The 13279-nt window shown below is 37.2% G+C and overlaps 1 protein-coding gene across 1 annotated transcript in view; it reads left to right on the forward strand.

Annotated features, from left to right (window-relative positions):
- Nucleotides 1-13279, forward strand: part of LOC131543371 (NACHT and WD repeat domain-containing protein 2) — a 69500-nt gene that overhangs the window by 12791 nt on the left and 43430 nt on the right. The window contains exon 3 of the mRNA XM_058780638.1: nt 8012-8100. Coding sequence (XP_058636621.1) covers nt 8012-8100 — 89 coding nt within the window. The remainder of the gene's footprint in view (nt 1-8011; nt 8101-13279) is intronic.

Raw genomic sequence — 13279 nt, forward strand, 5'->3', positions numbered from 1 at the left:
TTCTAATTTGTTGAGATAGTGAATTGGTGGGTTTTTGTTAAATGTGAGCCAAAATCATCACAATTAAAAGAACCAAAGACTTAAGCTACTTCAGTCTGTGTGCATTGAATTTATTTAATATACGAGATTCACAATTTGAGTTGAATTACTGAAATACATGAACTTTTCCACGACATTAAAGCATGTTTAGAACATGCTAAGTGACTGTAAAAAGCTTTTATCTTAAAATGTCATTGATGGTAATGTGGTGTGGCATCTATTTATACCAGAGCACACATACTATACAGCTCTAAAATATGGGTCTATATATACATATGCTTTTAAGAACCAGTTTGTGAGTGTGCTGTTGGTTGATGTTGGATGTGCCATTCTGAAGCTCTAGACATAAAGCAGAAAGAAACACATGAGGGAAAATCACTTTATCAAGTCTGGTTCCATTCACAATAAATTATGCAAATATTGCCTCATGACATGCAAATGAAAAAATTGATATTGCATCCACAAATTTCATTCCCTCAATTTATCGGGGGCCACATTTCATGGCCACACTTTGTTTCATCATTTTAATTTACTTAAATCACATTGTACTAATTAATTCCCTCATTTTAGTTTGTAAATAGTGGCTACGTTGTATTAATCTGTTTGTTTTTTTCTTTCTTTCTTTCTTTTTGTAAATCATGGCCATGTTGTATAGGTAGTTATTTGTGACGGTAGTTTCTCCTTTTTGATAAAATAATAAAAATAAAAATTTCTATGGGATGCATTGTTGCGTTTCAAAAATGCTAGACAGGAAGCAACAGAATGGAACAAAATGCAGGTGTCGTGAGACATGTTTTTGAGCTGTTTTAATTCAAATACAAAGAATAAGAGACACTGAAACAGCATGGTGTGTTATTATGGTCAAAAATCTAACATTAAGCATATGTCTAGATAAAAAACAAATGGAAAAAAATACTCTAATTAGAGTTAGTTGACAATTAGTTGACATGTAGTTGCAAAGTTACTTATAGTTATTAGAATGTCTAAAGTGGCAAGTGCACTTAATGTAAATGGGGTCCATTCTGATTTCATGTTCACTTTAATGTAGGGGACTGGAAAATCTTCTTCGTCTGTACATCTGTTTAATGGCAGTCTTTCTGGGATTTGATTGGGGCTACACAATTTTATTATAGAAATTATAAGTCTCGTTCAAATCATTTATTTCTCACACCCTTTCATGACTTTGTCTTTCCTCATTTTTCTTCCTTCCTTCCTTCAGTTTAGTCTGGTTCCATAATGCTTTATTGGCATTATCCCCCTTCCCCCTCCCTGTAGTGAATGAGCTTTCTATTTTTTTCTCCTTGTTCTTTATTATTAATTTTTTTATCAACGTCCATCATGTCAGACATTTCAAACATGCCACATGTAAATATGAAGGCCAGCACAGTCGCTCATATAGCTGATGGTTCTTTTATTCTTTTCTTTGCCTCTCTATTTTTCTTCCTTTCTTTTTCTCTATACCTATATCTTTGAGACAATTTCCAGATGGATACATTTTGAAAGCTTCAATCTGTTATGCAAATGCACTGTCTAAAGTGCTCCAGTGCGTGGCACGTTAATTCATTTATGACTATATGAAGGTATCTACTTAGGTGCTTTTCCCTGGTGTTTTCCCTTTCTATAACGTGTCTTGTCTACTAACTTGACAATAATGTGGTCTAAAGGTTTCTTTTGTTCTGAAGATGGTTTTGTTGCATGTGGGGAGATTATTTCAACATTGGACGTTGAATGATAAGACCACAACAAACCTTTTGAAATAAACCTTTACATTTTTTAAGCTCCTTTTTTGTGTTATAAAATATAAAAGGGCAGTAATAATAATGTTCTAAAGGTGCAATCACATGTCCTGCTGTTTGGCAAATGGTCATGGGCAAAATAAAGTAATTTCAACAGGACCATTTGTGAATTTGTAAATTGTGAATTTTGCGTGAGGATGAAAAATTTGTCCATGCAAATTTCACTGTGGGTTAAAGTTGGTCAAGCAAATGTGCCGTGTTGACAACAGAAAGCTGCTTGGTTTGAAAGTGACATCTGTGTGAGCTGTGCTTCATATATATCTACACTATTGAAAATGGATCTTTTCCTAACAAGCCAACTGCATTTTTGATTATGAGAGGCATTTCTGTTTTGAGGACGTTCCACTCAAAAAGACTGAAACATTTCATTTCAAATCATAAGGCTGTGCTATAAAAAATCCTTATCCGTCAGTTTGACCAAATGAGCTGTAAATTTTCCTGGAGAATTTTCAGGAGAATAACATAATGCTTGATGTTGTAATGTGGCATGGTATAACAAGAATACCTAATTTCTTCCTGATTTCTTTCTTTCCTTTGTTTTCCACTGTAAAACTATGAAAAAAGACAACACATACTGCACATTTGTGGTCTGCTCAATTCAGGTTGCAATATATTCCATGAATAGTTCACTGGAATGCCCTAAGAATCTCTTTCAAGTTTTGTTTTCACATGGACACTTTAAAATGTAATTGTCTCCCCTTTTCACTTCTAATGCCTATTAGCGGTATTTACTGGAATGTTTCTAAAAAAGATAAATATAATATTTGTTATCTGTTGAAATGTCAGAAATCACTTCAAAATTATCACTGTGTTCCAGTTAATGCACATTTTTGATTAAGGCAACGTATGTTACAAAATACAGACACAGACTACCTAGATACACTATTTAACATGTCTGTAATATTGCTGTGCAAATAATCAAGTTTTTTTGGTTATTCATGGTCTGTTGAAAGTAATCTAAATTTAATTTTAAATTTTCTTTAAAGTTCAATAGTTGAAGGGTGAATAGAATAATATCACCTCATTATACGTTTTTGAAAATGCTTATTTTTATGTTCACAGGGTGAGCAGTTGTTTACAGTTCAGCAGAAGTTACTCCCATAATTTGCACAAAGCATCAGGGGAGAACATGGATATAAAATCTCAAGATAATATACATTTACAAAATAGATAGGATGAATTTTCCTGGATAATAATGTTTTACTTTTGTCGGGGTTAAAAAAAAGTTAAAAGAGTACAGGAAGACATGAAAAGAGAAGGGAAAGTTATCAAGGCAGCCGGTTCAAAAGCTAGTAGGTGGGAAAGAAAAACTCTAGATAGTTTCACCACAGTATTTATTACTAACAAAACAACAAAAATAGCACAGGAAAACATTATGGGGAAAAGTAACATGCTGAGACTAGATACTTTATAGGACAGCCCCAAAAAAGATCAGAATGGACAGTTATAAAAGATTTAAAACGTGAAAGGCGCACAAGCTGTTCAACCCGCCAAAAATCTGAACTAGGTTGACACAGATATAGATGCTGTAGCGAGCTGTGACACGCTGTCTTGGCTGCCTGTATCTAGAGGGTTCAGAGCGCATGATTGGCCTCATCTTCCACAGAGAGCTCTCTAGTCAGATTTTCCTGTTCTCTGTCGCAATATCAACTATCAGTGGAGAGCCTGCACAATAGCAAACTGATACAGACAAGTAAAAGAGGAAACCATGCTTTGTTAAGGTTGAAATGTGCGGATAAACGGCAAACAAGTTCAGCTACCTTTTGTTGTCATTCCAAGGTAAATCAAAGCTTAACAGAAGGATGCAAAGATAGATGTTTGACTAAGCATCACCTATACGTAACATGACCTTGAAATCAGACTGTTGTGATAGCAAAGCAAATCTTTTCAAATTCATATTTGAGACTATTTTAGGTACTGTATCAAAGGTTTGTAAAAGCAGGTTTAATTGTTTTGTGAATAGGGCACTGATGGTGTTTGTTTTTGCCTTGCTACTAGCAGCTGTGTACAGTAGTAAATACAGTAAGGATGAGTATCCTCAATGTGTCAACTCTCATGCTTCATATTGCCCTGACCGTCTGTGACAAAGGGCATCATGGAATATTCAACAGTATACACTGCTGCTGTGTGCAAGATTCTGAGGCCACTAGTAAATGCTGCTATTTTTGCATTTTGCATTTTAATTTAACTCATTTTATTCCACCAAATTAATTCATAAGTGAATAATTTACAGCAGCACACAAGCTGCATGAACTGCACCAGTTAGTGTCAAACCTGACAACCATCTTCTCATATTATCATTTATCTTGAATATTTCTTATTTGATGTCATGTCATTGCTGTTTTTTACAGTTTCAAAATCATGCAACTTCATTTTTATTTCAAGGTTTTGAATCCAAGATTGTCAGTGTGATCTCAGACACTGTGTTTGTTTTTGCTCTGTATACTAGCAGCAGAGAACAGTAGTGACTACAGTGTAAGCCGGGGAATCTCTGTTTTCAAGCCTCGCTGGCAGCTATCCCCTGAGAAAATACAGTGTATGAAAGAACAGAGTGTTGAAGAGAGAACAAAAGACAGTGACTGAAAGAGAGATGTTTGTACGTGTTTGTATGTGATGTGCTCACTCATGCATATGATGTTAAGTATCTTAGAGGAAAAGACCTTCAACCCACATTGACAAAACTGTTTTTTTTTTTTTTTGGACATGTACCACAGAAACAACAGTATTCTTTGAAGTAGCATGAAACACCACATTAATACCATGATGCATGAGTATGGTAATCATTCAGTGTTGTTGTTGTTAACTAAAATTATTGGTAATACTTTAGCATAGGGACATGGGCTGTACACGGAGATTATAGAATCTCGCAAACGTGTTCGGTGTCGCCCAGCCAGCAGCTCTACAGATGTCTGCTATCGAGGCACCCTGTGCCAATGCCCAAGATGAAGTAACACCTCTCATAGAGTGTGCTCTTACTCTGAGGGGGCACGGCAACCATTGGGCCTGATAAGCTAGGACTATAGCCTCCACTATCCAGTGGGCAAGTCTTTGTTTAGAAACAGCCTTTCCCTTCTGCTGTCCTCCAAACCAGACAAAGAGCTGGTCTGAGGTCCTGAAGCTCTGCATGCGGTCCACGTAATTGCGTAAGGCATGGACGGGACAGTGCAGAGCAATGGCTGGGTCTGCCTCCTCTGCCAAGCAGCGCTTGCAAGTTCACCACGTGATCCCTGAAAGGCGTGGTGGGAACTTTGGGCACAAATCCGGGCCGGGGTCTCAGGACAATGTGAGAGTGAGCCGGTCCGAAATCTAGGCAAAAATCGTTGACCGAGGCCAAAGCAGTGAGGAGTACTGTTTTTAACGACAGAAACTGTAGCTCTACTGACTGCAGAGGCTTGAAGGGCTCCTCCTTCAAGGTCGTCAGGATCGAGGGGAGATTCCAAGAGGGTACCCTTGCTAGCTTGTACTTATTTAAACAATGCCTGAGACTTGGTGTTACAAGCACTTCCTTTGTCGAATTGCCTCTTCAAGATGACTCGCTTCATGTGTTCCCCAAATTGTAAGTCGCTTTGGATAAAAGCGTCTGCAAAATGACTAAATGTAAATGTAAATGTGGTACTAGGTGAAGGCGCGGAGGATTTAACCTCCTCGCCCCCCTGAGGAACCTGATGACCAAGTCGTGCTTCCCGACAGACTTACTGTCTACTGCATCGTGATATGCGGCAATAGCAGCAACATACATTTTGAGAGTGGAGGGAAACAGCCTTCACTCCAGCCCTTCTTGCAGAAAAGAGAGCACGACTGCGATTGGGCATCTACGTGGGTAACACCAATCAACGAACAGGTTCCACTTCAGCCTGTAAGCATGTCTTGTAGACAGAGCCCTGGCTGAAGTTATGGTGTTCACTACCGCTGGAGGTAGCCCACCTAGAACCACTGTGTCCCGTCCAGGGACCATACGTGGAAATTCCACAGGTCTGGACGCGGGTGCCAAAGGGTGGAAGGGGCGGGCCGACGTGAAAGTTCGTCGGCTGCACAATTGAGCTCGCCTGGGACATGAACGGCATGAAGCAACCTCAGATGCTTCTGACTCCAAAGGAGGAGATGGCGGGCGAGTTGCGACATGCGACGGGTGCATAGACTGCCTTGGTGGTTGATGTATGCAGCGGTCGCAGTGTTGTCCGTACAGACCAGCACATGCTTGTCGTGTAGCAGCGATGTCCATAGCGTGTCCAGAGCCCCAACGCTGCATGCCCGTTGCACATGGCACCACAGCCCATGGAAGAGTCATCTGTTGATACAACAAAATGCCTGGACACTTGCCCTAGGGGAACTCCTGCTCAAAGAAAGGCAAGGTCCGACCACAGGCTGAAGGTCTGGCGGCAAGAAGGGGTGACTGGGACCCGGTAAGTGCCGCGTTGCCATGCCCATCTCGGGACCCGGTCGTGAAGCCAACACTGAAGTTGTCTCATATGTAGCAACCCGAGTGGCGTAACAGCGGCTGCGGATGCAATATGCCCCAGGAGCCTCTGAACAGTGGTGTAATGTAACAAAGTAATAATACTTCGTTACAGTACTTAAGTATTTTTTGGGAGTATCTGTACTTTACTTTGAGTTTTTATATTTCAGCCAACTTTTACTTTTATTCCTCTACATTTCCTAATTAAAATGTATACTTTTACTTCGATACATTTCCTCGAAGCATATTCATTACTTACTACAAAATAGTCAGAAGTCAGAAGAACACGGACAGCAGGAAAGCAGTTTTGACAAATCAGTGTTCTGGCGCTTGCAAGTTAGACTCCTAAATACACCTTTGCCCATGTGCACACCGTCCAACCCGGAAGAAGCAGTAGAATTGGATCAGCAACCCTCGCTGACACGCCGTGACGCCAACACACTCGCTGTCACACTTGTCAAACGTGACTGACTGATAGGGAACACTTATTCACTATTAACTATGAAATTCCTAATTTGCTGCTTAGTAATAGTTAGTAAGGAAGTTGTTAAGTTTCGGGATTGGGTAGGATTAGGGATGTAGAATAAAGACACGTGATAAGAAATTAATATGTGCTTAATTAGTACTAATAAATATGCATGCTAATGAGCAACTAGTTAAGAGACCATAAAATTGTCAGTCCTCTGTCATGTGTGTCATGTGTTCCTGCCTCTTGTGTCCTTATTTGGTCATGTTCCTGTCCTTGTTCAGTGTGATTATTAGTTAAGTTTTGTCCAGCTGTGTTTTAGTAATTATCTGTGATTGTCATGTGTATTTAGTTCCTGCCTGTTTAGTTAGTTTTCGTCTGGTCTACTCGTTATTCCCGGTGTTCCTGTCTGTGTGTCAGCCTTGCCTTGTCTTGCCCTGCCCTGATGTCAACATTAAAGACTGTTAATTTGAGTTTATCCTCGTCTGCATGTTCCTCGTTCCTCCCTGCTGTGTGCACCGTGACAAAATACAGTGTTACCAAAATAATACTAAAACTATTAAAAATCATTACTTGAAACAAAGCTGAGATAATAATATTGTCTAAAAAAAAGATTTTAAAAAAACTAAAAAAAAAAAAAATAGAAATGTTGATTTTGGCAACTAGTTAAAATATAAGTTTGTGTTGAAGTACTAAATGACTTAATAAAAAACACTGAAATAAAAACAAAACAGGGTCACACTTTATTTTAATATCTGATTCTCACTATTAACAAACCATTAATTATGACATTTGCCTCAATACATTCCTAATTTTCTGCTTATTAGTAGTTAGTAAGGTAGTTGTTAAGTTTAGGTATTGGGTAGGATTAGGGATGTAGAATATTGACATGCAGAATGTGTGCTTTATAATACTAATAAACAGCCAATATGTTAATAGGCATGCTAATTAGCAACTAGTTAATAGTGAGAATTGTTCCCTATACTAAAATGTTACTCAAACCAGTAGAAACATAAAAAACATAAAAATGTAAAAATTATGAAAGCACATACAGTAAATGAACCTGAAAATATAAAAATAAATTCAAAATATGAATAAATATACCAACACAGTACTTTTTTGTAATTGCAGCCTAGCCTGTTAAAAATTTACAAACAAAGATTTATGAATATTTACAGATTTACAGAATTTTTAAATTCTGTCCTCTGAGTATCATTTCTAAATATTCATGTTTGTTTGTGTTTCCTGCCACAGATACAGAAGCAGAGAGAAATGCTCTGAAAGAACATGTCTATCCCAAACTCCGAGACTTCTGCAGGGAGAACTATGGCATTGAATTCCAGGTAACACAGCCGTCACTTTTCTGTAAATTCTCTACAGTAACCATTAAGCTATGATAAACAGATTTCTTTGTCTTTTTTCCCCTAACCTTCTGCTTTCTTCTTCTCGCTCTGTTGGCTGGGAAGATATAGTTTCTTAGGGACTATTATGTGATCTCAACACTGATATGCCCATGCAAGACGAAAGTATGTCTCTCTTATATTTGCCCTCAGGAGAATGGCCAGAAAAAAATCCCTCTTTCTCTTCCCCTCCTCTCCTCTGGAGTGGTATTTACAATGCAAATGGTTTGTTGTCTGAGAGAATGGAGCAGTGGGAAGATTTTTATCATGCAATTTGATAAACAAATGCAGGGCCTAGAAGAGGTACCATGGCCATTGGTGCAGACAGTGTGCTGAGATTGAACTGAGGCTACATGGGTGTGGGCTTGACCTGATTTCAAGAGCATCCCCTCAAGAAACAGATCTTTATGTAAGACTATGCCTTGTTAAACACAAGCCTGCTCAGTGATTTTTAGACTGTTTTTAGTGTCACTGAAAACATAAGTGGTATTGATAATCGTGATAATGTCTAATTAAAAAAAAAAAAAAATTTTTTATTAAACATTGCATTTAACAGTGTCATTAAATTATTAGTGATGAAGAGGAAGAAGTAACAGATCTTTACTTCCAAGTTGTGACGTACATCTGAAATGGATGGATGTGAAATGGATTATCAAATTCGATTTTGAATTTTTGATTGGATGGGTTAGGTGAATCCCTCAGCCCCATTCATGCTGTCAGTGACATGCAACGTCAAAACAGCATGATCCCATTCACATTCAGCAGAGAACTGCCAACTTCCAGTGACCGCTGAAGAAAGCTTGCAGGTGTGTCCAGTGATGCAACAAAGTAGCAAAAAGTTTAACTCTTTGCAAATAAGCAGCACATTTCAGGAGCAACTACAAAATGGCAGTGAAGTCAATTTGAGCAGGTCTTTAGTCATAATACCAAAATTGTCTGCCTAAAGAGTAAATGTTACCAAATGTCAAATGAAAATCCTAAACTTAAAAAAATATGTACCAGCAAACACAGTTAAGACAAGTAAACAGTCAGTAATAAAATGAAGAACAACGAAACAAATTGTAAGCAATATAAGAGACATTATCGAGGTAAACAGTGCTTGTTTTTCTAAAGTACCTATAGCAGCAGCTTTCGACAATAGACATTTTTCAAGTAAACGAAGAAAGTAATCAAAAGTACAATAAAACTACTTAAATTATTGGCATAGTCTTCACTGCATGATTGTTCAAAATAATACAATAATACTGATTAAGTACGGTAAATAACTATTATCAGTAAAATGTTGCTTTACTATGAATTTCTTTAGTTCAACATGCTTTAATCTAACAAGTTATCCACCGTTTGCAATTGTCCAATATGTTTTAATTAATGCTACATCATAGACAACAGCACTTCTTTTAGACTGCGTTTACATTGTAAGAAAAAAATGCACATATTTGTCACATCCGATTTTTACTTTCTCCTGTCTGTTTACTATTTAAGACATAACTGACTATGTTTAAATTGTGTTTACACTGTGTTTACATTTCTGTGGAATAGATGGTGCCATTAACTGACATACTCCAGCTTTAAGATACATCTTCTTGAGTCCTAGTGTATTCATCTCCTCATCCATCATCATAGATGAGCTATTATATTACTGCTTATCTTTTCATGAGTATGTCAGTTTATGCACATCAGGTGTGACTGATTTGAGAGTAAGATGGGGCATCAAGGTCAGTCAGGAATAATGGGTTAAATAAAAAATTATTGTTAATGTATTGTGATTACATTGATTATAAGTCAAGTGGGCTCATAACAGCGCAAACCTGGGATGAATCATTCCTTTCAGAAAATCAAGTGTTTTGAATCACAGAAGTGCACATTTAGTGCAGTTCTGTGATTTAAAATATTTGATTGAAAAACCACTGAACAGATATTACATCATATTCAAATGTTACCACTATTACACTGAGAAAACAAAAAAACAAAACAGGTTCTTAATCTGCATCAGTACTTGTTTTATTTCCAGTAAAAATATTAAAACATTCTTTTTAATTAATTTAAAATTTAAATATAGAGATATTTAGCATTAAACTTACAAGAATACTATATAAATGAATCCCAATTCAAGAGTTGTATTAAGTTACACAATTTTGCGTCTGAAGTAAATGTGTCTTGTTTTAATGATGTTTTTAATATCTTACTGGATATGTTGGTGAATAAATTACCCTTTTAAATTACATTTGTCATATTATTGTTTAAGCTAAACTGAGAGGAAAGCAAAGTTAGTGTCAGAGAGGAATTGGGGTGTGAGAGAGAGGAGGTGAGAGAGAAAAGTGAGAGACAGACAGAAAAAGAAGGGAGTTCTCTCAACCAGAAAATATGATGTGGCAAATTGCGATTCTTTCTGGTCACCGTTATTTGATTCTATTTCCTGTGGCGTCCCTGAGAGGGATGGATGCTGGATAGAGTGTGTCTGTGTACATGCGTGTGTGAGGCTACATTTCTCTGCCCAAGGCTTCATCCCAGTCCAGTCACAGCACACACACACACACACACACACACACTCAATCCCCTTAGCAGTGGTGGGATCAGGCCTGGAAGCACTGTAACTTGACAGTGTGGGACTCTGATAGGCTTTCACAGTGTGGGGAACGAATTACGGCATATACCATAATCTGCTTTATATGAAAAGTTATAATGATAAGACTTTCTTTTTATTGAGTTGCAGTCGATTTTTGAAATTATTTTTACACATAGCATAGCGGTGTTTCCTCTTGGTGTCCTCATTATATTTTAATCAATCATTCTTATAATTGATTATATATTATGAGATTTGACCTTCTCCTTCTTCTATTTCCTGATATTGAAATATCTTACTGCAAAATATAGCCTAAACATTTATATTGAGGATGTCTGATAGTGGATTTCTAAGCTAAAAGCTAAAATTGGAAAATAAGGCTGATAACTGATTCATTGAAAACCCCAAAATCTTATTTTTTCAGTCTTTCAAAATCTTTCATGTCCCTTCAAACAAAACAAAGCTCAAAGAGATCAAAAATGAATGATCTCTTCTCCTCACATGACCCCCACATAGTCTCGCCGTCGCCACAGACTATAGTGGTTCACACTTAAACCTCAACTGACCATTTCAACAACTGTGTAATCTGTTCACTATCTCCCGATGAGCTTCCAGTCAACTTGATCACATCAACACAGGCCCAGTTTTCACGCATCACATGCATAAACACAAAGTCCTGTTTTCATACCAACACCACTTCTTAATGATGGTCTTAATAATCCAAAGAGAGTGCAAGAGAGGAGCTGTAGGCACTTGCAAATCACTGGTAATGCTGTTTGGCTGCCATGACGACAGCAGCAGAGGGGAGGTTTGATTACAGGGCTGGAGTCGAGTCTAAATGTGTCAGGTAGCCTACTGAACTGACTGATTTGCATATAAACACATTTGTATGAATGTTTATTAACTCATGGTTTGGTACGACTAAGTTGGATTTACAGAAGATAAGCAATTGTGATTAAACATTGCCCTGCACAATATACACACACAGTAATAATGATTTATGACAAAATACTGAAAATACTGAAAAAAAAAAAAGATAATTCAATATGTGAATATTTTAATATACTGTCATTAAGATTTACAGTAGCAAACTGTATTTGATTTACAGTTGCAAACTGTACTGTTTTACAGTAAATTACTGTGAAAAACCCAATTCATCAGTATACTACTGTAATTCATTCATTTATAGATTTCATTAGATTTGATTATTTTTATATAGAATTCATTTTATTATTACTCTACATAGGTACTACTGGCATTCAATTAAAACAGACACAATAATTTCAAAATATCAAATTCTTTATTTGAAACATTGCATGTATAACGCTTAAAAATATAGTCTTCCAATGCTGGAACAGTGCATCTTCACAATTTCTCCTGTCTTAGGACGTTTTGCAGTGCATTATGTTGTGTCCTCTGGATTCATCCTCACAAAGAATCTTTAGGCAACAGAAACATAATGGGGAAAAAGACACAGCCAAAGACAAACATCTGCAAAACCCAGGTGCTGCTCCAAAACGTGGCCACCACCTTTGCTCACCATCCACTTTGTTAGTGACAGAAATGTCTTCTCTGAAAAACAAGTAGAAATCACACACTTTTAAAAGGCAAACTCCATATAGAATACACAAACCTATCAAAACCATAGTTGTTCTCTTACCATGAATTATCAGTCTCAGGGTGGCTGGCGCTGCTCCACATGTCTTTCTTGATGCTTCATTGCAGTTGCCTTTAAAACACAAATACAAAAAAATGCAGTAAATTTTTAATTCCTTTAAAAACTATAACAAACTAATTCTAAAACTGGAAAAGGCAGCTAGCCATAAAACTTGTTTAACTTACAAGCTAATATACGATTTTATTTTCTCAGTAGGCAACTGGCCAACATTAACTAACACCTGAACAAACTTTCACATTAGTTAACCTAATTTTAATATAAGATAAGCGTTGCTCGTTAAAAATAATTTTAATTCGGTAACTTAATTCAATAAGCTAACAAAAGTCGTTTGAAACGACAGTGCAGTTTACCATAGTAAGATTGTTACCGCCATGTTGACGGGCAAATGTTAGGTTAGGTAAACGTTAGGTAAACTGGTGTGCAAAAATCTGACACAAACACACAGACAAACGTACATATATTTTTGCATTGCTTGCAGGTCTTATTATCTCGTAAGGTGCATCGACACAAAGCGGAAACTCTCGCGGGTTCATAAAAAAATGATAAAATCACACTAAGCGCGACTCGATAAAAAACAATATAGAACACATTATATATACTATCTACAGTGAATGCGGACAGTAATGTGATGCCCCGGTATATTTCTGACTTACAGATGTTCTCCAAGCGCTCGCACTGTTTCTGACACGAAGTACAAACGGATTTTCCAATCATTACAAGCGATGTAACACATCCAGTGTAGTCAGTCCCAAGCTGTTGCGGCGTTGTAGACACGGTGCAGGGCAAATCGTGTCAATTCAAATGTAAGAAATTAGGAAAATAAAACAACCGCAACAGAATGGCGCCAAAGAGGCCGTAACAGCAAATACAGTAGTATACAG

The sequence above is a fragment of the Onychostoma macrolepis genome, chromosome 07 (assembly GCF_012432095.1).
Source record: "Onychostoma macrolepis isolate SWU-2019 chromosome 07, ASM1243209v1, whole genome shotgun sequence".
Lineage (NCBI taxonomy): Eukaryota > Metazoa > Chordata > Actinopteri > Cypriniformes > Cyprinidae > Onychostoma > Onychostoma macrolepis.